We start from the raw sequence: 22,526 nt of genomic DNA, 5'->3' as shown, positions 1-22,526 counted from the left end.
GTGGATAGAAAGATGTACATGCCTGTATGTACGTAATCCATATACTGTATTTGAGGAAATAAGAAATCAAGAAAAACTGGCTCAGAGTCAAAAGGAAGATAGAAAAGTGGCACTGACCACATGAAGGGTGTGTGGATAGGTTACCATATCAAAATAGCTCTTTGTTTGATGATGACTGTCATTTCATACGTGCCAACCGCTTAGACTTTGTTTTTCACCTGTATATATTGAAGACGCAAGGCATGACGTCTTGTTTGATGAGTATGTTTGTGTGGGGAAAACACTTGCTAGGCCCTCGTGAAAGGTTTTGGCCCATGTTCAAACTGATGTGACACGTCCTTGTAAGTGTGCATATCTTCTCATAATCACTGTTTTCAAAGTTGAACAGAATTTTCTTGTAAAACTATTATGATGTCATTCTTTGGCCACAACCTCCATGAGGTTATCCAGTAATATTTGATAATATTTTTTTTTTGATGCAAGGGAAAGAGAAACAAACTGGGTAATACAATGTACCATTATACAGAAAGGATGACAGACCAATCCCTAGCTAGCAGTCAAGCTCAGTGAACTGCATCCAACTGCAAATGAAGGGCCATAAACCTATGGCAGATATAGTGATTGTGTGGGGGAAAAAAATAGATGCATCCCAGTTGGCTGTCCCTACTCTAGTTTGTAGCCATTTTATTGGTTTTCTTACAAAGTCCCGCTGTACATGTATGCTCTTACACATTTTCTAGAATGGGAGGAAATTCATATCATTCAATTTCCTCCATTTTTCAGGAAATGTGTATGTACTACTAGTTTGGTTGAGCTGCTTCTGTAAAAACAACAAGAGGATATGATATGTATGTGCAGTTTGTGCTGTTGGTTTGCAACATAGATTGCTGTTTATAGTCTTATTGAATATGCTAGGTGTAATCAGTAAAAAATATACATGTCTAATTTCATTTCACTCAATTTTTGCATGTTTTTCAAACAAATGTGAAAATTTTAATTTCTAGCTCACATGAGTGGAATGGCTCAAGTATTAAAGCTATTTGGATCATTAACAGTCCCGCATCCAGTCATGCGTCGTATGGTGCCGGTGTTGCATGGATGCGCCACATGCAAACTTTTCTAGTACATATTTTAATCGCCTCCTTGAGAACTGGTGGCTGGATTGTGACCCAAACCTGGCATGAATCATCAATGGGGAGATGGTTTATGCAAATGGTGACCCCAGGGCAGAGCCCAAATACTCAATGACCACTTTTTTTCCGCTGTCGCTGCAAATCTTCACAGTGGTAACAACAGAATCCCACAAAGTTACTTTTAAATAGAACTTTCAGACTCATTGCATCACTTATGAGCAGTGTTGCTAGCCAGTGCATGTACAGTGCAGTGCCACCTTTGATACACTTTTGAAAACTATTAGCTGATTTCAATTGCTGAAACATTGGATGGAATTCCGACCAACAGGGTTAATCATTTTTTGTCGATCTCTCAGTGATAATGATTGCGGAGGATATCCTTGTTTTACACGACATGCTTGAAAACGTTTCCCTCGTAGAGGCCACATATTGTACAGTACCTGTCCTTTACCTGATAGATATACAACTGTATGGCCCTATCTTATACAATATTTTCTGTATTCCCTTCAGTGCTACATGTATTTGATATGATATAAGCATTGCCAAGAGACAGGCTCCCAAGCAGTGTATATCATCACCAACTGAATGTCTTCTCATCCATCTTTTACTGCAGAATTCGTCGGAGAGGAGCATAACCAGTACTTTGCCGCACACTCTACCGAGCTCCGCGACGAGTGGGTGGCGGCCCTGCGCCAGGCCAGCTACGAGATGCTGCGGTCGCAGCTACAGAAGCTGCGCATCCAGATCCTGGCCCGGACGGGCCGCGACCCGGTCAGCGAGGGCCAGCCGGGGGTCATTGACCCTGGTGACCTCTCAGAGGGCACGCAGAACGACCCTGTCCTCGAGATGTCTATCTGTGAGTAGCTATCCGCCACTAGAGTGATGCTGGTTTTTTTTTTTAATAGTTTGCATGGAAAGAGTTGATAGTACCACCGTTTCTCTTCCATGTCTTCTACTGAGTATCACTTCAGTCATCATTGCTACATATGCTTGATTTTAGTTTTCACTTCATGTGGTTATTAAAGTTACAGTACCTTGCTCCCTGTGTGTAGCCAACCAATGAAATTGTCATTATTTCTAACACCAGCACAAGATTGAATAGTCATTTTTACCAGTGTATGATACAGAATATCATGGGGGGGGGGGGGGGGGGGTGGTGGTGAAGGGATTGAAAAACCTGTTAGACAAATGCTGTGTACTGACCAGTGCATTTTATACAACACCTAATTAGAATATAGCTTTCCGATTGGTCGATTGCCCATCACATGACATTTAGTTAAAAGTTCCATCCCACGCTGTGGCTGTCAGCCGTGCAATTTTGTTTGAGCAAAAATGGATAGCGCATTGCTGACATCACCCATTTCCATCAATTCCCGTGTTAAACTCATGATTGACTCGAAGTTTTTGTTCCATCGCACGGCTCTGATGTCACAATACACAAACATTTGCAGCGCCCACTCAACAATTACAAGCGCGCTTACAAGCGCGTTCTTTTGTGACTCATTTTTGTAAACAACTTCAACCAACCGGCTTCGTGTACATACGTACACTGTGACTGTGACTGTGCAGCTACTCCTTCGTCTTTCACAGAAAATGGTTGCCATTTCTGTGCTAAATTGAAGAATCTGTGTGGACCACATCTGTTTATGTTCGAGGTGTTGTATAAAACAAATAGCGTATGGTCTTTACTTGTGCAGTGGAACAAGATTTCTCACTCGGTGAAAGATGAGGCGCTCTATTCAACTCGGCTTCGCCTCGTTGAATAGAGCTCCTCTATCTTTCACCTTGTGCGAAATCTTGTATCATCGCACTCGTGACCATTCACTATTTGTATAATGTTTCATGTGTCTGTAATGGGCGAGGATTTCCCTAGCTTTTCTCTAAGGCACAAAGTGTACTTGTATGAGACATTTATTCAAGCACATAAGTGCGTAAATTGCTTCATGTCTGTCTTTGATGTTCCTTTTTTTTCATTCACCTCCTGTAGTACTTACTATTAACATGTATTGCTGCATGCATAAGATTTTCAAAGACGGAAACCATTATTGGACAAGTATACATTTTATGATGACACATTGAAACCATGCCTCCTTGAGCTGCATGGATGCTATTGTAAGAAGAGGCTTGATTAGTGGTGGTTGGGTGGAGTGCCTGTGTGACAGGATTATGGTGCCCATAAGAAATATGCCTGTCGCTTGTCGCTGTTCTACTGGGTAAAGTCTGGACCCACAGTATACATACTGTGCTTTCATTCTGCAGCTTGTAACAACGTACCCCTGAAGCCCACTGGGGAAGAGCCGAGCGTGTTTGTGGCCATCAACTGCATGACCCCGCCCGAGACCCGGTGGCTGAACTGCGGCCAGACGGAGATCATCGACAACCAGTGCAATCCGTTCTTCGTCTCCACCGTCGTGTTCGAGACCAGCCGCAACATCGCCGTCATCACGCGGCTCCGGGCCACCATCTATTCCGTGGAGGACAGAACAAACCCCTCGGTGAGTCTTGAGTCGAAGCTAACCCGCCTGGTGCTGAGTGCAAAGAGTGAATTGTTTTTGCAATGCATTCAGTGAGTGAATTTTCTGCTGGAGGCGAGTTGATCTAGTGGAGTGCATGCTACACTTTTTAGTCAGAGAGTCTAGGGTTCAAGCCCTGTAACTTGAGCCAGATATTTAGTCCACAATGCTCTTGTCAACCCAATCGTTTAAATCAGTTAACAACATTTCTGGTCCCCCCCCCCCAAAAAAAAAGTAGATAGATAAATAAAAATAAAATAAAAATCTGAGTTTCACGATGCTACAGATTGTACATGCTACCAGAGTCTCTAATGATATTTTGCAAATATGAGGCTATGGCATACAGCGTAGTTAGGGTTGAAAGCAAGTGCTGAATGCTTTAAAAAAAAGTGAATATTTGTGAGCGACTGATTAACCATACTCATCATTTCGAGAGAGAGTAGTGTTAGAATAAACCACTCAGTAAACTGTGTGTGTGTGTGTGTGTGTGTGTGTGTGTGTGTGTGTGTGTGCAAGCAATGTTCGTAGATATATTGATACGAGTGATAACACAATTCTGTCCGAAAACTTTGGTGTGTTGAAGGGTTTTTGTTCATACATTTGGACATCTTGTGATATGCTGCCATGATGTTCTAATATTACAAGTGATGATAAATGTGTATGCAAGGTTGTGGATCTGTGAATGTTAGGGTGAGGAGTTTAGAGTGCTGCAAGTGGAAGACTAGTTAAATCATCTATTGTGATGTGGTCTATAGCAGCTGTCAAACCTGCAGCTGCACAGATATTGCAAAGAGCATTAGGGATCTATTACTTCTTTTCGCCTTTTTTGTTTTAACCAGGCCATACCTCACTAAGTGTTATAAAACCATATGTATACACTGTAACATCTTTTAATGTGAAAGTTCTTGTGTAATTTGATTTATAGTAAAAGTTAGTATGAGAGAAACTGACCAAAGTTTATTGTACATCCATGCATTAATCTGTATGCTGATAAAATTTCAAGTAGTCAGAAAGGGCTTTTTAAACACAGTGCATACTTGAGAGTGCCAACGTGGAAATTGGTGTGTAGGACTAGTACCTTTTTTTCTTCTTTTTTTTTGTTCCTGAAATTTGGTTGTCAGAACTTTGGTGCATAAGCAATATTGTGTGTAGAATTTGTGTGGATACTCTGCTATTATTGTATGTTTGTTTGCATGTGATGTTTGGCAGTGAAACCCAGTAATGTGATATCATGTCTTCTTTGGTGATTTTGAGGAGCAAAACAGACCGAGGCTTCAATTGACAGTTGTTCTCATCTTTCGCAGCTAGTTGCACTCTAGTTGCACTTGTATGCGTTACATGTTTTCCCTACACGTTTGCACGTGAACCACAGGGTATATTGCAATCATTTTTAAAATCCATTTCCCCTCTTTTTATGTTTTCTTTTGTTCATGCTCATGCATTACCTGCTGTGCTCATTTATTAAAAAAATGCAATCAAACTGAATTCTTTTCTCTGCCCTTTTCGCATCTATACACTCTCATGAACAACAACAAAAATCATTGGAATTGTTAATTTGCTGTCATTCAGTCGTGCAATCATCAAACATATTTCAACTCCTCCTCCTCCCCCTCCTCCTCCTTCTCATCCTCCTCCTCCGCTGCCACATTCTCGACACCGTCGCGTACGCTCCGCCATCAGCATTGCCCAATAGGTCACGCCATTTGCTCCTTCAAGGAGATCATCGCCGCCCCCGGCAACAAGCTGGTCCTCAACATCATCGGCGCTGACGACAAGCCGTGCGGCGGCACCATCAGTCTTCTGCTCTGGGAGGTAGAGTAGCTGTTCCTCTCTTCTAACTCGCCGGGGCAAAAATGGGTTTGGTGTATTAAAGACCGCTGCACTCACACCACATCAGCGACGGGGGGTTCAGTTCACTCATTCACAGTAACAGTTCATTAATCCGAAGGTTCATAAATCCAAAAAGGAAATAAGATTTGTTATTCCAAAGGTTCATCTGTATGAAATGGAAAGAAGATGCGTACTAATATGAAACTTCAAAAAATGAAATAAGGTTTGTTCTTCAGAATATGAAAACAAGGTGCATACTAACAAAACTTCATTTCAGATAAATAAACTTTTGGAATAATGAACTTTATTTCATTTCCGGATGAATGAACCTTTAGAATAATGAACCCTATTTAATTTTTTTTGAATTGCAAACTTTCAAAATAACGAACCTAAGGAATAATGCCGCAAATGTTCAGATTAATGAACCCAACTTCATTTTGGTATCAAAGAATGTCTGGGCCAGGACTTTGTGTGTTTGGGAATGAACCTTCGGATTAACAGACCTTACGCTGTATTTCATTTTCGGTTTAGCAAACCTTCAAAATAAGTAACATCACCCCTCATTTGCAGTCGAGGTGTAGAGAACAGTTAGGACCAAAGCGGGTGGGGCTCATGGTAGCTTTAGATGTAGCAACGGGTTGCCTAATTCTGTCAGCACATTTTACCATTCACTTCCTGATCATGTGTGTATTAACCTGGTACACCTGTCATGAAGAACTGTAATCCTACTGTTCATGTGGGTGCTGCTGTGTGGAATGTAGAAGAAAGGGACTCTTTATTGAAGATGTTTGTAGTGGATTAGCTTACCAGTACCTTCCAACTTTCCCGAATCTATAGGGGTATTCCCCTTGTCTTTCCAAAGAAGAACAAGCTTTTTATCAAATACTGTGTGCCCAATTCTGTGGACATCTGTTCATAGTAAAGTATTGAGGATTGATGAAAGTTTGTGATTTTTTTCCCATTTGTTCCTCTTTTTTAAACTTCCATTTATTCCTGTTTGTTAAACTGAAGAGTTGGCAAGTTGAGATTAGCAAACCAAGAGATGTTATGAGCTTAACTCAACCATGTCTCTTTCCATGCCAAAATTTGTATTGATTCATACAAATTTTTTTTTTTTCAAGCAACACATACAAAACAAAAACATTAATGGAGTTCAAAAGGCTGGCAATGGGGGCTCTGGAGCCACAAGATTGATATTTTCTGGGCTTTTTGAAACATTTCAACCATGTCTATTTCAGTGCCAAAATTTACATGTATGTTGATTCACTGAAAAAAAAAAGTTACTGGAGTTCAAAAGGCTGGCAAGAGGGGGTCTACTGCCACAAGATTGTTATTTTTAGATCTTTATTTGACATTTATGTACTCCTTTATTGATATTTTGTGAGTTGAGACAGGATGCTCTCAGCGGAGAAGAGCTGCTAGGAGCATCAAAGAGGTTCATGAGATGTCCCAAGGCCAGTATCGAGGGGATTAGAATAGAGGATAATGACAGATAGCAACATGATTTTCTGTTAATAGCAAAGGAGATAAAGCAGATAAGGTCTCTCAAATATTAACATCTGCAATTCTTTTGACAATGAAATAAAGGGCATTGTTTACGTCATAAATCAAGGTTGTGTTGTGGAGATATTGCTTGTATTTTTTTTTCTCTCATTGTGAAGATGTGAAGAAATTTCTCACTACAATTTGCATGCATTTTCTGCATACACATCCTGGAAACATCAGATCTGATTCAACTGCTTGTCGAACAACATTGTGGAACATGTGTCACTTTTGTGAGGTATTTACACCAAAAATGATTTCTAAGAATTGCCCCATAATCTGTGATTTCTTCCCGATGACCGCTGTTAATCTCACCTGCTGTTGTCTGCAGCTGGACACGTGCGTCTCCCCGGAAACGGAACGGGACTTTCTCGTCGTCAAGCAACCGGATCCTCTTGGCAGCATGATCAATGGGGTGAGCCAGAGTCTTTCATTTCAAATCTGCACAATTGACAAACGTTTAGAAATCCTGTGACTCCCTATCTCTTTACTTGCCTATTTTTGTATACTGTAAAACCAGAAATTTTCGTGTGCCTGAAACTTTCACGAATTTTGTGAGGAGCCAAGATTCACAAAAGTGAAATGCACACAAAGGTTCTTGTCTACACAATGCATGGAATGCCAGTGGCAGTTTGTGATGAAAGTTTCATGCCCCGAATACTTATTCATGTTGTTGATATTATTGATGTTGTTGATGTCGTTAATATTATTGATATTATTGTTGTTTTCGTGTGGGTCACATATGTAGATTCTGATGTCATTCTTAATGTTTGTGATGTCTGCCACAAGCTTTATTACCTAAGTGTTGCAAAGCAGCAGAGTCCATATTTGTGTAGTTTTCCTTTGTTATGTGTTTCAACATACAGTATGATGCAAGGAAACATTGAAGATGTGCTTGTCAGCAGTTTTTACTATGGATGTGAAGCAGAGTTGCACTTTGTTTGTTTGTTTGTTTATGAAAAGGCTATGTCAAAGTAACCCGACTGTTTCAGTATCGGGTAATAAAAATATTGTTCAACAAACTGTAGTGTGGTTAACTACAGGTATCTATTAAAAAATGTCCCAACCTTTGCTGTACATGTATCTGTGACCTGAGTGTGGAGTATATTGTAAAGGGGACATTATGTAGAATTGGGTCTGTGCTTTTGTCCAAATACTAATACATTATGTTTGAAATAATGTTTTGAATTTCACAAGTTGGTGTTTGTCATTGTGTTTTTCTCGCAATGTGTCTGTTTTTAAAGCAATGGACGTGTGTGACGGTACTATTTCTCTTCTTTTGCACAAGAAATGTTTCCCATCGCAGCAGTCTTGCTGCCCAGTATGTTACACATTGACCAGCTGTTTCATTGTTCATGCACATATTTTGTAGCTCTAAGGGGAGGAATCCACTTAATATCATAGTTATTTGATGCCTCCTTTATTTTTTTCCCATTTTCCTATCCAAACTGTTATGATATCCTCCGTATCCAGTGTGTGTTGTTGTAAGCTCTATGAACTACGTGTCAACAAAATGGCCAATTTCCTTTTACCATGTCAGGGTGCTTTATTCAGGGCCTGGAAATGCTAGACTTGTAATGTCAATGAAACATGTATAATCAACGGGCTTGGAGAATGACCACTATTTCAAGCACCAACTTTGATGTGGCTATATTGTCGTCCCTGGGGTGACAAGACCTCGTATCTCAAAAAAATCATGAATTCTCTGGAGAGCACGAGCGAAAACCATTTTTTTTTTCCGTTTTCACTAAATAACATCTGTGGTGCTCTCAACTAATGTAGAAACATTGTTTTGGATGACATTAATAGGTGTAATGTTTTTAAAACTCAAATCAGTATTTTTGATTGTCAATATTGAGTTAGGAGGAGGCTTTTGAATCATATACAGTATACCAATTGAGATAGGAGGTCTTGTCACCCAAGCGACGATATGTGACATCAGTCTTTGGCCTATTCCTGTGTGCATCCTGTTAAAACAAACAGACCCATTGTTGTGCCTGAAGTTGATAGTTGACATTGGTATCAGCTGACTGAGGTTTTTGCTTATGAATATGTCATCGTTATTACCACATAAATTTCTTGGAAGGAAACTGCAGCTGTACAAGACACAGCGAACCCTAATCACACTGTGAAATGAATCCTATGTCAATACTTTGGACATGTTTAGTATTAAAACAAGCCTTCATTTTCCAAGCGGATGTGTGTGCGTAGGTGTTCACTATTATCTTTTACCATGAAAGTTTGATGTAAAAATCTTGAACAAGCGCATCCAAAAGTGAAGTAATCCAAAGCTTTTCCTTATTTCTCTTGGCATCTACACTGTACATGCCGGACAGTGACTTTTTAAAACTCTCCTACCTGCTTGGAATGCATGTCTTATATTTAAGAACCCATTTTGTTTTGCCTTTTCAAATGAACATAAAACCATGGCAAAACCACTTTATGATGTGTGTATTACATCTGTACGTGGTGGTTTGACCCAAACTTATCCAAAAAATACAATAAAAAAAATCACTTATCGCCACATTGGAAGACTAGTCCTAAATATACTCTGGCAGGTGTCTGTGGGAAACGTGTGTTATAACAAAATGGGCTTGCCGTCAAAGGGTTAAAGGGATCAGGGTGTAGAGAGGATTGATTGGCATTGTAGATACAGTGTAATGACCTACAACCTTGTCATAACCACTTGTATGTTTAGATAATTGTGGTCAGGGCAGCTTATGCTGATTTTTTTTTTCTTCCAAAGATGCTGATTCCATTTGTTTGTAATGACACTTTAGAATGTTTGGGCGAACCTCCTAAAAAAGGATGCTTAAAACATGTACAACTTCTAAATTTTGTGTGCGTCAGTTCAGAAGTCATTGCACAAATGGTTTTGACCCAGAGCTTTGACTCAGATAGCAGTGAAACTGTGATATTGATACACATGAAATGTGTGATTAATTATGAATACCATCAAAATATTGCAAGCACAACTACATGATTGTGAGTCAGTGTAATTTGCCAAAATTTTCGGCAAGACTCTGCCCCCCCCCCCCACCCTGGACCCCTCACAAAACCCCACTCCCCACTCCCATTTGGGAGCTAGTGCAGGAAGACCCTGTAATATGTGTAATGATGGCAAAAACAATTATAGGAATAATTCAGTGGCTCATGTTAGAATGAAATTCAGAACTGATATAATAGATAATGTCTATAAAAAACAATTTTGCATGTCTCTTTACTAGTGTTCATATTCTGCTCTAGTGCAAACTCCAAAAAAGCAATGGGTCTGTTTGTATCACATCACATCACAAAGGGGATTGCCATGTTAAGTGAAAGTATAGTTTCGACTAGACTGCAGAAACTGTGGATTTTTGTTCTCAAATGGGGACAAATGCGTGAAGAATGTGTGAAATAAACACAGTTTCAGTTTGGTAACAATGCAAATGCAAAATATTGCCCAAGAAGCTACAAGTGTACGCCGGATTTAGGGCAATCTCAAAGCACACCTTATCCGTGATGTGGTTGCTACATGATGTCTTATATTCAATTACAATACATATCGGGCCATAGCAGTATCCATCGCGTGAGAGTAGATCGCCTGCAGCTTGTTAGCTGCATGCAATTCATTCAGTACTGCTGGGGCACTATGTAATCAACATGTACAAGTAGCATTATACATACATATATCTACTACTGAACGGGGAGGATGTTTCAGGAAAAGAAGTCATATGTTCTAAATTATTTTACACTTTCGATCTCGAAATACTAAAAAACAACTCATCATCCTGGCAAATCAGGTCAGCCAGACAAGTTTCTTGGTAAAATCTTTTGATATATCTCAAACAAATTGCTAATTGTGGGAGATGAATTTTGAGCCCTTCTGAGAACTGTAACTTGGCTTTAACCTTTGTGCTGCCTCTTTGCTTCTGCGTTGTTTCCCAACAGTTAACCCCCTCAGCATCCTCACTCCAGGGGCCGCGGTCCGGCAACTCCCATTCCATCAGTCGAGACTCCGTTGTCTCCAAGGGCCTCTTCGGCTACGTGTGCAACAAGAAGTACCGCTACCTCAACCCGGACGGCAAGACCGTCCAGGTGGAGGAGGTGATGGCAGAGAGCAAACTCTGCTTCTACATTCCACAGAAGATGCTGTGAGTCTGGAGCTTATCATTTTGAGGATGAGGGAGAGGAGGGGGGCTGCGGGAGGGATGAGAGGATGGGTGGGGGATGGATAAGAGGATGGGTTGGGTATGAGAGGGAGGTGGGGGATGAAAGGGGGTGGAGAGTAAACTCTGCTTCTTCATTCCACAGAAGATGCTGTGAGTCTGGAGCTCATCATTTTGAGGATTGGGGGGGGGGGGGGGGGGGGGGCTGGGGGAGGGATAAGAGGATGAGTGGGGAATGGATAAGGGTGGGGGATGAGAGGGAGGTGGGGAATGAAAGGGGGTGGAGAATGAAGGGGGATGGAGAGCAAACTCTGCTTCTACATTCTACAGGAGATGCTGAGGAGCTCATCATTTGATGCACCATGCCGTACCTCGGGGTGTCGTCATACCCTGGGGTACAATAACCCAGGGTACAGTGCTTAACAAAAAATGAATAATTCAACAAAATGGCATACAAAGTTATGCCCCAGGGTACCGAAAACCCCATCATTTTAGGATGAGGGAAGATATTGGGTGGGGGGGGGGGGGCTGAGAGGAATGATGGGGGACAGGAGGGAGGTAGGGAATGAAAGGGTAGGGGAATGAAAGAGGCTGAGGGGCAAGTGATAGCAGAAGGAAGAGGAGGAGAAATTCAAAGAAGGGAATGACACTGAGGTATACACTGTAGCGTTGTGGATTGGCAGTAGTTCGGAAGATTCCACACTTTTTTTTCCATGGGAGGAATTTGGCCTGTGAAGTTAGGACAGATAGGGTGAAGAATAGGGGGTGATGAGGAATGGAGATTGGTTGGAGAAATGGGGGTTAATTTAGTCAGGAATGGTGAAAATGAAGGGAGCGGAACAATGAGGGGGTGGGTTTGTGGATTGGCAGTGGTTTGAGAAGAGTGCACATCTTGTCCTCCAAGGAGGAATTTGGCATGTGAAGTTGGGACTGACGGGGAAGATCAGGGTTGATGAGGAATGAAGATTGGTAGGAGAAATGGGGGGCGGGGGTGGTAGATTAGTCGAGAAGGGTGATGATAAAGGAGGAGGAACAATGAGGTGGTAAATGAGGCTTTGTAGTGGTAAATTGGTTATTGTGTATCAGAAAACAATGTTGGTGTGGATGTTGATTCTGTGATGAGTATGTGGCACTGCTAGTCATGATAACAGTCAAGGGTCTCTTAATTTCTTGCAGAGAATTGTACTTGGCAGAAGAGAAGAGGAAATTACAGGAGTTATCCATGTTTGCTACGGTGAGTTGGCATACACGGATATTGTGTTTTTCCCTCCTAGAAGTTCTTTACCCTTTGTATTACACTGTTTGCAGGCAATACATACACTGCTTGATACATTGTGCAGCCATGAGAAAATTGTTGTAAAAGTGTAGTTATTATTGTTACCCATATCAGACATCTGAGCTGTGGTTCTGCGAAATTATATTCCCGCCAGCAGGGAGAAGAGTGGTAAATTTCTTACATCCCCCTCTTTTATGAATGCTTATGGGATTTACGTGTTAAAAAAAGAGGGTAATACAGTGTGTATAGCATCTGGCACTTGAGCATACGGTGATGCAAATCTGCTGTTGATGAGAATTTTGCGACAGAGGGCAAACTCCTGTATGTTAACACGTAAAAGTAGAGGACAATAGCTGTACTGTGTGTAAGCAGTGTGTGATACTGTGTGCGCTGGCTGTTATACTCGCCGCATGTCCGAATTTCGCGACAGAGGGCAAATTCCCATACGTTAACTCGTAAAAATACCGGCTGATTCCTGCGACTGCGTGAGCTGGCTGTTATGTGCATGGCATACCTGAGCTGTACATGTGTGCATGCAAGTTATGGATGCAGCGCAGTGGTGTAGAGCTTGAGCTGGTGCTGAGTTGGAATTTGTTATGTGGGAGTTTTAAAATGTTTACATTGTAAAATTTATATTACTGCTCAAGATGCCTGAAATGGGTAATAATGATTGTTATATGGACTGGCTACTTTTGGGGGATACGACATTAATTGCCCTCACTAGAATTGTGTTGCCCTCGTCTTCAACTCGGGCAATACAATTCTAGTTCGGGCGATAAATGTGGTATCCCCCTTGAGGCTAGTTCATCATTAAGATCTGCTTTCCATGACATCCTGATGCAGGAAACACAGAAATGTAGTCCCTCTCCACGATGATATAATTTGCTCATGTAGCTAACCAAGAGATGAAATAGAGAGCAGGAGAGGGAGGGAGGGAGATGAAAATAGTTCTCAAGAGATTTCATGTTGCAGTTCTAACACAGTCATACTGCTAGTGCTACCCACAAGGAATGTGATTCATGTGTGTTCATTTCAGGCACAGCTAAATGACTCACCACTAGCCACAGTGTGTTGTTACTCATTTGTTTTAAGGGGAAAAAAAAATGTTTGCAGGTATTAAAGCAGGGTATGTCGATCATGATTCATGTAGTAGATAGGAGGGGAACAGCTGTGTATCTAGATCAGGGCAGGTGCATCTGATCTTGATATGACCCTTGTTTATTGTTCATTGTGTATTCTAATAAGTGTAATGCATTGCTGAGGTTATCTTTCTTCCATCTAGTGGCATGGCTTCACCTGTTTTTCAGTCACCCCATTTCTTGGGCCCTTCACTTTTGTTTTTTTCTGAGGGGGTGGTCTTGATTAATGAGGGGGCAGGGGTTATGTGAGAAACTTTTCAGTTTGGTCTGATTCTGATTTTGATTTTAATTTCATCGATACTGCTGTGTGAGTTTGTGGTGAGCATGACGATTACTTTCAATTAAAGTTGTGTGAATACGTTATGGTACATTCAATGAAACTCGGGCTGGTTCATGATGAGTGTTTGGAAAATAAATCATTTGTCTGGAGTTTGAGTACTGGAGTATTGGTATATTTTGATTTGCTGAATCTCATTCTGTTTTAATAGGTTACCCCTTATGATAATTTCTTGTACGTATATTTTTTTTTTCCATCCAAAATCTGTCCGTTTGTCCTTCCATCTTTCCCTCTTCATTAACTCTAAGTGTAAGTCTGTGATTTCTTTTTCCCTATCATCTCATTGTCCTCTCATCCTACATAGTTTTATCATTTCATTTCAATTCAATATAACTTGAAATTTCATTCCCTTTTCTCGTCATGATACAAGTGATGAAGTCTCTCTCACCCTTTCATACAGTGTGGTACTTCAAAGTAGATTATGTGTCTACTTGTTAAAGGTCGTGTTTACCTTTGGGAGCAGTGATTTAAAAAGTGTTCAAGATATCACTTTTGATGCATACAGTGTACATCAGTTGTATCACAAAACATCCTACCGTATAAAATGTTTACAATTAAGCTAAAAATATAAGGAGATATCACTATTTTTTCTCATTAAACCATAACTGTAGACGGTTTGGTCTGGAAGCATTTAAATTATAGCTATTGTTCACATTTTGTATATTTAACAATGCTTAATATTGGTTATACTGGTTTAGATTTTTACATTGGTTGTTTCCATCCCTATTAAACTCACATTTCAGAACTATTTTGAAGCACTAATGCCGGGTATTTGTTTCATCTGCAAATGATAAATTATGCCTTTAATGTCTTTTCAATGCCACTTCTTGTTTCCTTCCCCTCTTTTCCCCCCATTTCTGTGGTTTCGCGCAGCCGTCGGAGGAATGGGAGAAGATCGGGCTGGACGTGATGGCAGAGCACGTCAACATGATTGAACAGTACACACAATCACTGGAACAGCTGAAGAAGATACAGAAGAATGGTGCGGTTTCACAAAGAGAGGAAGGGTTTTACCTTTCGATGCTTGTCCAGTCACTGTTTTGCAATTGAAAGAGAGATGTGCCAATTCTTGGAGGATTTGCAAATATGGTAGAAATATCTAAAAAAAGGAGCGGTTTCCTTGCGACGGTACGTGAAGAGTCCAGTCCTATTCAGCAGTGCAATGACTGGAGTGCATGTTACCAAAAAAAAAAAAAAAAAAATCTGAATTGCAAGAGGAAAATGTAGAGAAAGGTAACGAAGAGAGAATCTAAAAGTACCACACCTTTTTCACTGCATCCTGCAGACAAACACATTGAAGGAAAGCAGTAACTCTCAGTTTCATTCGTCTTGGACAGAGTTTCTTAGTGTTTAATTTTATAAAAATGTGCGCGATTTTGAGTTTCTTTTTTTTTCTTTTTTTACTACAAGCCTTGTCTGTAAAGAGCATGGACCTGGTTAGAATCCTCTCATCTTCCCTTAAAACACCCCCATCCTTGCTTTGGGGAGTTCAATGTGTTCTCAGAATAAAAACTGAGTTTCTTTTCCAGAGTGTGTGGCCCCCTCCTCACCACAGCGAGTGCAGGTGTCCAATTTCCCATCACAGGAACTCACTGCTTCCACCACCGTACCCTTCCGCTGGAATCCAGTACCCTACTGTGGCATGTCTCTCTCCTATGCAAGAAATAAGAAAAAAAAATGGTGGGGGGGGGGGGGGAGGAGGGAAGCGATGGGGAGGGGAGGGGGAAAGAAAAAGGTCGAAGAGAGCTTCTTCCTTTTTCCATGTGGCCAGGAGTTGCCATGGCAACCGGCATGGCTGGCCGTATGACGTTGAATGATGAAGGGAGGAAATGAGTAAATTGGAACATGTTTTTGAGGTGTGTGGGATCGTGCCAGTGGGAAGTGGTACAAAGGCCCCCCCCCCAAAAAAAAAAAAAAAAAAAAAGAAGAAGAAGAAAAAAAAAAAGAAAAAAAAAAGAAAAGTCTAAAAAAACCCATTCCAGTCTCTGCACCAGGTTGCCGAAAAACTTTTTCAGGTCATGGACCGATGTGGTGTAGGATGTGAGGAATCGGCAGTTGCACTTCTTTTAACATCCATATGCTTGTTTGTTTAGGTTTTTTTTTTCAAATATATATTGACCTGCTAAAATGATGTGAGAACTTAAGTACAAGCATGGCATAGTCTGATCAAATTAGTGTATGCAGGTAGCAGTAACTACATTTATACGTAGTTGCGACATTTGATTTATGTGGATTTGGGGAAGATGTTGGTGGTCTTTTGAGCCCTCAAATTACTGCCAAGGTCTTGTGAGAAGCTGTTCCAACTACAGAATAGACAAGCTCATTCGCTATCTATTCAAAACTCAGTCGTATGACCGTGTGATGGAGAGTGCCCTTATTATTTTTCAGTGTTGCAAGAAGAGTATCGCAAGCTGATTTGATTTCTTCTGTTGAGAATGGGCGAATGGAGCACTGTGAATTATGATTGGTGTGAGCAGCGTGACCTACATGGTCAATTCATTTTTTTTTGGGGGGGGGGGGAGGGGGTTAGAGGTTGGAAGTGGGTTGGGAAGGGGGAACAAACTCGCCCATTGTCGTGGTCACTATGTATTCCCGTGGAGCAATTTAACAGCAGTGGCCCCCATGAGTTGATTGGATGTGATATTCGGGACAGATGGCCCGGTCTGACTGTTGTCCCATCTGTCCAACATCATTAGCTGGGAGAGGGGAAACGATCAATTGGTGACGTCGTTCTCCGTCGCCATGGTGACATTGTGCACCACTGTGCTGCGTGATGAGAATTTGTGTGTTCGTGGTATTGTTGCGAAGGAAATTATGACGTCAACAGGAGCCATAAACCGCAAGATTTACGTGGTTTGTTCGTGCTGGCCTGTCTGGATTTTTGGGTAGGGTGGTGGGAAGAACAGGTGCTGTGAGGATTCTCTTGTACATCTACATCCAACTGACTCTGACTCTTTGCTTTTGAGTTTCAAGCTCCACAGTGTCATGTACTTTCCTAGTTATGGCCTCTTATACAATACAATAATTACATTTACATAGTGCTCTTACAAACTATTTAGTTGTTTCACAGTGCTTTACATCACATCACTGTCTACAGCACAACTGCTGTGATACAATCTTTATGGCAGTTTGCCAAAAATATAAGTTGAAATACTGTGATGTAATATATTACATTTGTGCATCCCAAGGCTCGAAAACATTTTTTTTTTCCTGAGAAGTCAGATACCCGTAATTAACCACGAATAAAACACACCCTATATTTTGTGGCAGTATTTTAGGTGAAGAAGCGAAAAAATTGTCGGGTCTGTACCTACATTGAGCAATTTCACAAGTTTTTTTGTAGTTCAGATTTCATTGCTTATTGTAGATACCAACACATCAGTTTAGTAAAGTACTGTGTACAGCATCTTCTATCTTCTTCATCTCCTTGGATGCTTCTCCTCTCTTCTCAAAATGACACAGAACTGAGGCTGTTTAAGAAGAGCACGGAGAGAGGGGACAAGCGGCTTGAGTTTGTACCTACCAACCTTCATCTCCAGAGGTTACGGGTTGAAGAACAGGGTTTGAAAGGTTAGTCCAGGAGATTGACTGATTTAGCTACAGCAAAGGGAAATTTACCCCCAGCACTTGCATGAGTTCACTGAATACATAAAACTCAGGGAAAAAAAACATCAGTGAAAGTGTGAGGTAAATCAAACAATCCATTCAAAGTTTCTATGAGTTGTGAAGTTCGGGTTATGTGCCACCCTCCTCAGGTGGGAATACTACAACAGTTTGTAATGTCATAGGGGGACAATGATGTGAAGAAAACATAGAGAGGTTTGACGAAAAAGCATCAGTGTAGGACATCAGAAAAATGCTTGACCTCACTCCATAAGGCATTGAGAATAGTATTATTACCTAGACATATCTCGGTCTCAGGTCGAGGGAATGCACTACTTTTCGTAAAAATTGAAGATCGTGGACTTTCACTGAATGTTTCACTAGTCTTTTATGCATTCGCTGAATTCATCTGTGAGCTTTGTTGAAACTCCATGTTTGAATCTCAGAATGCCATACACGGATGGGAGATAAGGAGAAATATTCCACAGGAACTTGATGCTTCTTACTTGAGCATTCTCTGAATGTTTGCTTTGGGAGACACACCAACCCAACTCTGATGATTTGCTGTCTACTGTGTACTTGTGTTCATCACATGTACAGATATTTTGTTTGTTTTGTTTTTTCTTTACTATCATCCACATAATGTAAATCCATAAAGGAAGTAAGGATGGATCTGTTATACTGTACGAGCTGAAATTTTCGCAGTGGTTTTATTTTTGCGAATTTCGCGAATCGCCTTTGAACGGCGAAAATAACAACACGCGAAAATAACAATGCGCGAATATCTACGTTCAGTTAGACCCTCGCAACCGTGAAATTAACAACACGCGAAAATGTCCTCCAAGTAGCAATTCGCGAAAAATTTTATCTGTACACGAAAATTTCAGCTCGTACAGTATTAATTTTTTTTTTTTTAATAGTTTTGCCAAGTTTATGAAATATAAACATAAATCCCCCAAATTAATAGCAATCAATGTTGTGTCCTCTCTGCAGGCATAGTTTATGACGTGATCACGTTTGGGGCGCCGTCGGCGCACACCATGAAGTTCAAGCACGGCGGGCTCCGGAGACTGTTCCAGCAGTATGCAGATGAGCAGAGCAGACTGTGAGTCGGAAAGGGATTCGATCATATTCAATCAGGAAAGAAAGACTTTATGAAGAGAGAGAGAGAGTGAGCGAGTTGTAACGTCAAGTAAATTGTTTTGCTATGCTACCCATGTGACTGAGTATGATAGGTGCCAGCTCTATTACCCTTATAAGAGGGGAAACTTGATCAGTTACACTTGATACTCTTCAACCTGTCACTCATTGCTATCAGGGTAGGGACACAGACCATTGTCGTAAACTGAATGGCGGAAATGCTTGGGTGAATTTGTAATAAGAATGACTACAAACAATATAACAATATAAAGTGGGGAACATTAAAGTTTTATATCTTATTGCAATTATTCTCTATAGACAAATAGCTTTTGAACATGTGTGCATATTTGTATGTGTAATAATTTTGAAAAAAAAAATAAAATGCAAGGAAAAAATCTGTTTTTGCAGTCACACAGGAGAGAAAAAAAATGAGAAGTGTGTGTGCAGAAAGTGGTTGAATGTGTGTGATTGTTAGTTAGTTGATTCAACCTTCATGCCAAGAATCAGTGTGGGGGGCATTTCATGAAGCATTTCTTCAGATATTTCTTTTGACAAACTGTTATATACCAGCTACTGTAACCCTTGCATCTGTTTGGCCGAGAACAAATTTGTCAAAAATGATATCCGACAGAACGCTTCATGAAATGCCCCCCAGGAGTGCTGGAGCTGTTATGTGAGTTGCCTCTCAGATAATTCTATTTGAATGTGAAGAGGGAGTAAAATTTGTAGGTGATGAAGAGTTGGAAGATTATAGTGTATTATAGGTTAGACATGGTGACTGATATCAAATCTTTTGTGGCCATTATAGAAAGATGATGGTGGGGAAACGGTTTGGTCAGTCCGCCTTCTGACCCGTCCATCTTTTTCGCCCCTCTGCAGTGTGGGCAACAACCACTGCCTGTCCTCCCAGGCGGCCGAAGTCCTGACCAAGGTGACCGAGATGGGGACCAAGGTGGACTGGTGCTGCAAGAACCTGAGCCTGGCCGCCAAGCACAAGGACATCAACTCCATGCGACTCAAGACGCAGGCACTCAACGACCAGGTAACATTCCAGTGCTCACCAAGCCCGTCTCACCACACCCCTCCTTCCGCTTCCCCGCCCCCTCCTTTTCTTCGTTTTCCCCATTCCTTGGTCAGATCTCTTACATGTAATAATTTCCTCAGTAAGTTTTGAGTTGATTCAATATTTATTCTCCATATGGCGTTGCTTTCCAGTTCCTTCAATTTTCAGCAATATTGTCAAACATTATATGTACATACTGTATATGGTACTGCACAGTATGGTTATTTTGTACAATTTCAACATTATTCATCACACTTATACATCTGTAATATAGTTACGTGTGTTATATATCAATTTCCATACAAGTTCCATACAAGAACAGTTGCCAACAACAAGCAAAAAACTTGACTTTTCATAACGGATGACCATACATAACTGTATTTATCTTTGATACAATGTGTAAAAGAAAAAAAAAAGGAAAATGACCACAACAAAGTTATTGCCTCACCAACATTCCTTTCTATTCCCTCACGTAGTGTAATCGTGTGTATTAAGTCTGTAATCATCTTTACATTGTCTTTCTAACCATACGTTCCTGGCCTTTCGTTGGGCCAAAAATGTAATATTCTGGTCCATGCAAGAGGTTGATGTATCCCCTGCATATTAGTGAGTCATTACTAACTATTTTGACACATTTTATTTGCACTGAATGAATGGACTCCATTTCTAAATGAAAGAAAGGCAGTGTCTTTAGTTTTAGCTCACTTCGGCCAAGGGTTGAAGTGAGCTACTCTAGTCGTGGGATCGCTTTTTGTCTGTTGTGTATTTTGCATCATTTAATAGTTTATATATTTTGACTTTGTTCAAACATATCATTGGATCTTGACCAAACTTGATGGGTATCATTTGTAGGGGTAGGGGGTTCAAACTTGCTCTACTGTTTCAAGTGGTCACCATAGGGGCCCAAGGGCAGGACCGGAAAGCCCCCAAAATATTAACATTTCAAATACATTTCATTTTTCATACTCCATATCCAGAAGTGATACAATCTGTTCTTATTGCCTTGAGATGCTCTTTAAAGTAAAGAATATAAAGTTGTAAATAATATTGGCAGTGATGACCTGATCGAGCATCTAAAAAAAGGGTTACATGATTAGGGGCCCTTTGGTAAAATTTTACATTTCCATCTTCTTGAAAAATGCCCTGATAGAGGTTTACCAAATGTGGCAGAAATCATTGTGAAGGATAGGGGATACAAAGTTGTGTGAATGTGGTGCCCAGTATCAGGGCCAAAAAGCTCCAGAAGGGAGTAAATTTCCAAGACATTTCTTTTCCAGATCTACATGTACAGGTAGTGTAGCATAAACGAGTCATATTGCATTTAGAACACTCTGAGAAAGTACACGTGGTAGATTAAAGTTTTTCATGACATTGGTAGTTTTGGCCCAATTTGATCGCAGGGGGGAACAAGGGGCAATGGTGCCCCAAATTGGCCCCTGGCTGTTGTTCTATGTGATTAGCTCTAATGACGTCTTAGCTGATGCAAATAATTCGGTAGAAATGTATGTGGTATTTGGGATGAGAAATACACAATGTCCGCTACATTATATGTTAAACCTTTGATTTGTCAGGGCTTGCTATGTGTATAGAAAACTAGAAATCGGTCTTAGTACCAAAGTTTAACCTGTCGTAACTCACATGCTATGAAATTACTGAAGTGACTTTATTATACCATAGTGTCTCTTTGTGTGCTGCCTGCACAACAAAAGTTTAAATTGCATTATGTTATTTTTTTAATTCGTTTATGAAACCAAAAAGATTACCCTCTTCTGCGCAGAGGTAGGTATTCTGTTTTACTGGATTTCTCTGCAGTTCCTTTGTTTTACTTTATGGTTTTGTTTTGCATGGCTTACCACTATACCCGCTTTTAAATATATCTATATATCAGTAGACTGTGTATGCGTGTGTGTGTTCGATAGTTTGGTATATATTTACATAGGTTAGTGTTTTTGTTCAAATTGTGCACAGGCCATTGTGATAATTGCAATATTACATGTATGGAAGCGTATGCACGTTGTAGTAGTGCATGGAATTGTAGTACGATGATATATTGTGACACAGTTTGTCAGAAAATGGTAGCAACTCTTGAAATTTGATTAGGGTGATTAAAATCACTCAAGATGGGGCTCATTACCCTACAAATGGCTGCCACTGATTTAAAGGTCATTTCTAACGTAGTCAGTAGCCATGGTCACACTGGCAGAAGATCCCATGTTTAAGATAGTGATATTTAAGATTTCAGAGTTTTGCAGTGTGACTGAAAACTCTCCGCAAATCTTCTTGTGAAACTTCTCACGAAACTTCCCACTCAGACTAGGGAAATTTCCCGGACCCACACCAATCTTCTTGATCTTTTGGCAGTGTGAACGCTTGCAAATGAAACTTTGCTAAGTTTGTCACGTGACCAGTCCACCACCTGTTTGCAGCATTGATCGATGGCTTTCCAGCTGGCGGTGCCTCACTGGGATGTACCTGTGTGCATTATTATGTCACAATCATTAGCCATCAGACAGAATGTTCTTTCTTATTTATTAGGCATGCACATCAATGATCCACACTTCAAGAAGTTTGGTTGCCAGTTTGGTTGCCAGTGTTGACAGACAACCAAAGATCGCAAAGACTTTGCTACCTTAACATGTTGAAGACGAGTCCCGAGTATACAAACGTAGCAAAATCAGCCTGTCCTCAACGGGTTAAACTTCGCGATCTTTTGCCAGTGTGACTACGGCTGTTGTTGCGTACTAACTTTCAATCCAAGTACCCATAGATATATGCACAAGCTTGTGGTGTGTGTGTGTGTGT

At 40.7% G+C, this 22,526-nt stretch overlaps 1 protein-coding gene across 1 annotated transcript in view; it reads left to right on the top strand.

The window, feature by feature from the left end:
- Window positions 1-22,526, top strand: part of LOC139729384 (inositol polyphosphate-4-phosphatase type I A-like) — a 72,614-nt gene that overhangs the window by 36,980 nt on the left and 13,108 nt on the right. The window contains exons 4-14 of the mRNA XM_071640310.1: window positions 1,747-1,989; window positions 3,393-3,628; window positions 5,327-5,458; window positions 7,350-7,433; window positions 10,949-11,151; window positions 12,343-12,400; window positions 14,792-14,900; window positions 17,381-17,488; window positions 18,515-18,626; window positions 19,541-19,703; window positions 21,483-21,503. Of these exons, the coding sequence (XP_071496411.1) occupies window positions 1,747-1,989; window positions 3,393-3,628; window positions 5,327-5,458; window positions 7,350-7,433; window positions 10,949-11,151; window positions 12,343-12,400; window positions 14,792-14,900; window positions 17,381-17,488; window positions 18,515-18,626; window positions 19,541-19,703; window positions 21,483-21,503 (1,469 nt within the window). The remainder of the gene's footprint in view (window positions 1-1,746; window positions 1,990-3,392; window positions 3,629-5,326; window positions 5,459-7,349; window positions 7,434-10,948; window positions 11,152-12,342; window positions 12,401-14,791; window positions 14,901-17,380; window positions 17,489-18,514; window positions 18,627-19,540; window positions 19,704-21,482; window positions 21,504-22,526) is intronic.

The sequence above is a fragment of the Diadema antillarum genome, unplaced genomic scaffold (assembly GCF_040938485.1).
Source record: "Diadema antillarum isolate AM-2024a unplaced genomic scaffold, OU_Dant_1.0 seq00000235_RagTag, whole genome shotgun sequence".
Taxonomy (NCBI): domain Eukaryota; kingdom Metazoa; phylum Echinodermata; class Echinoidea; order Diadematoida; family Diadematidae; genus Diadema; species Diadema antillarum.
This window is presented reverse-complemented; position numbering and strand designations above follow the sequence as displayed.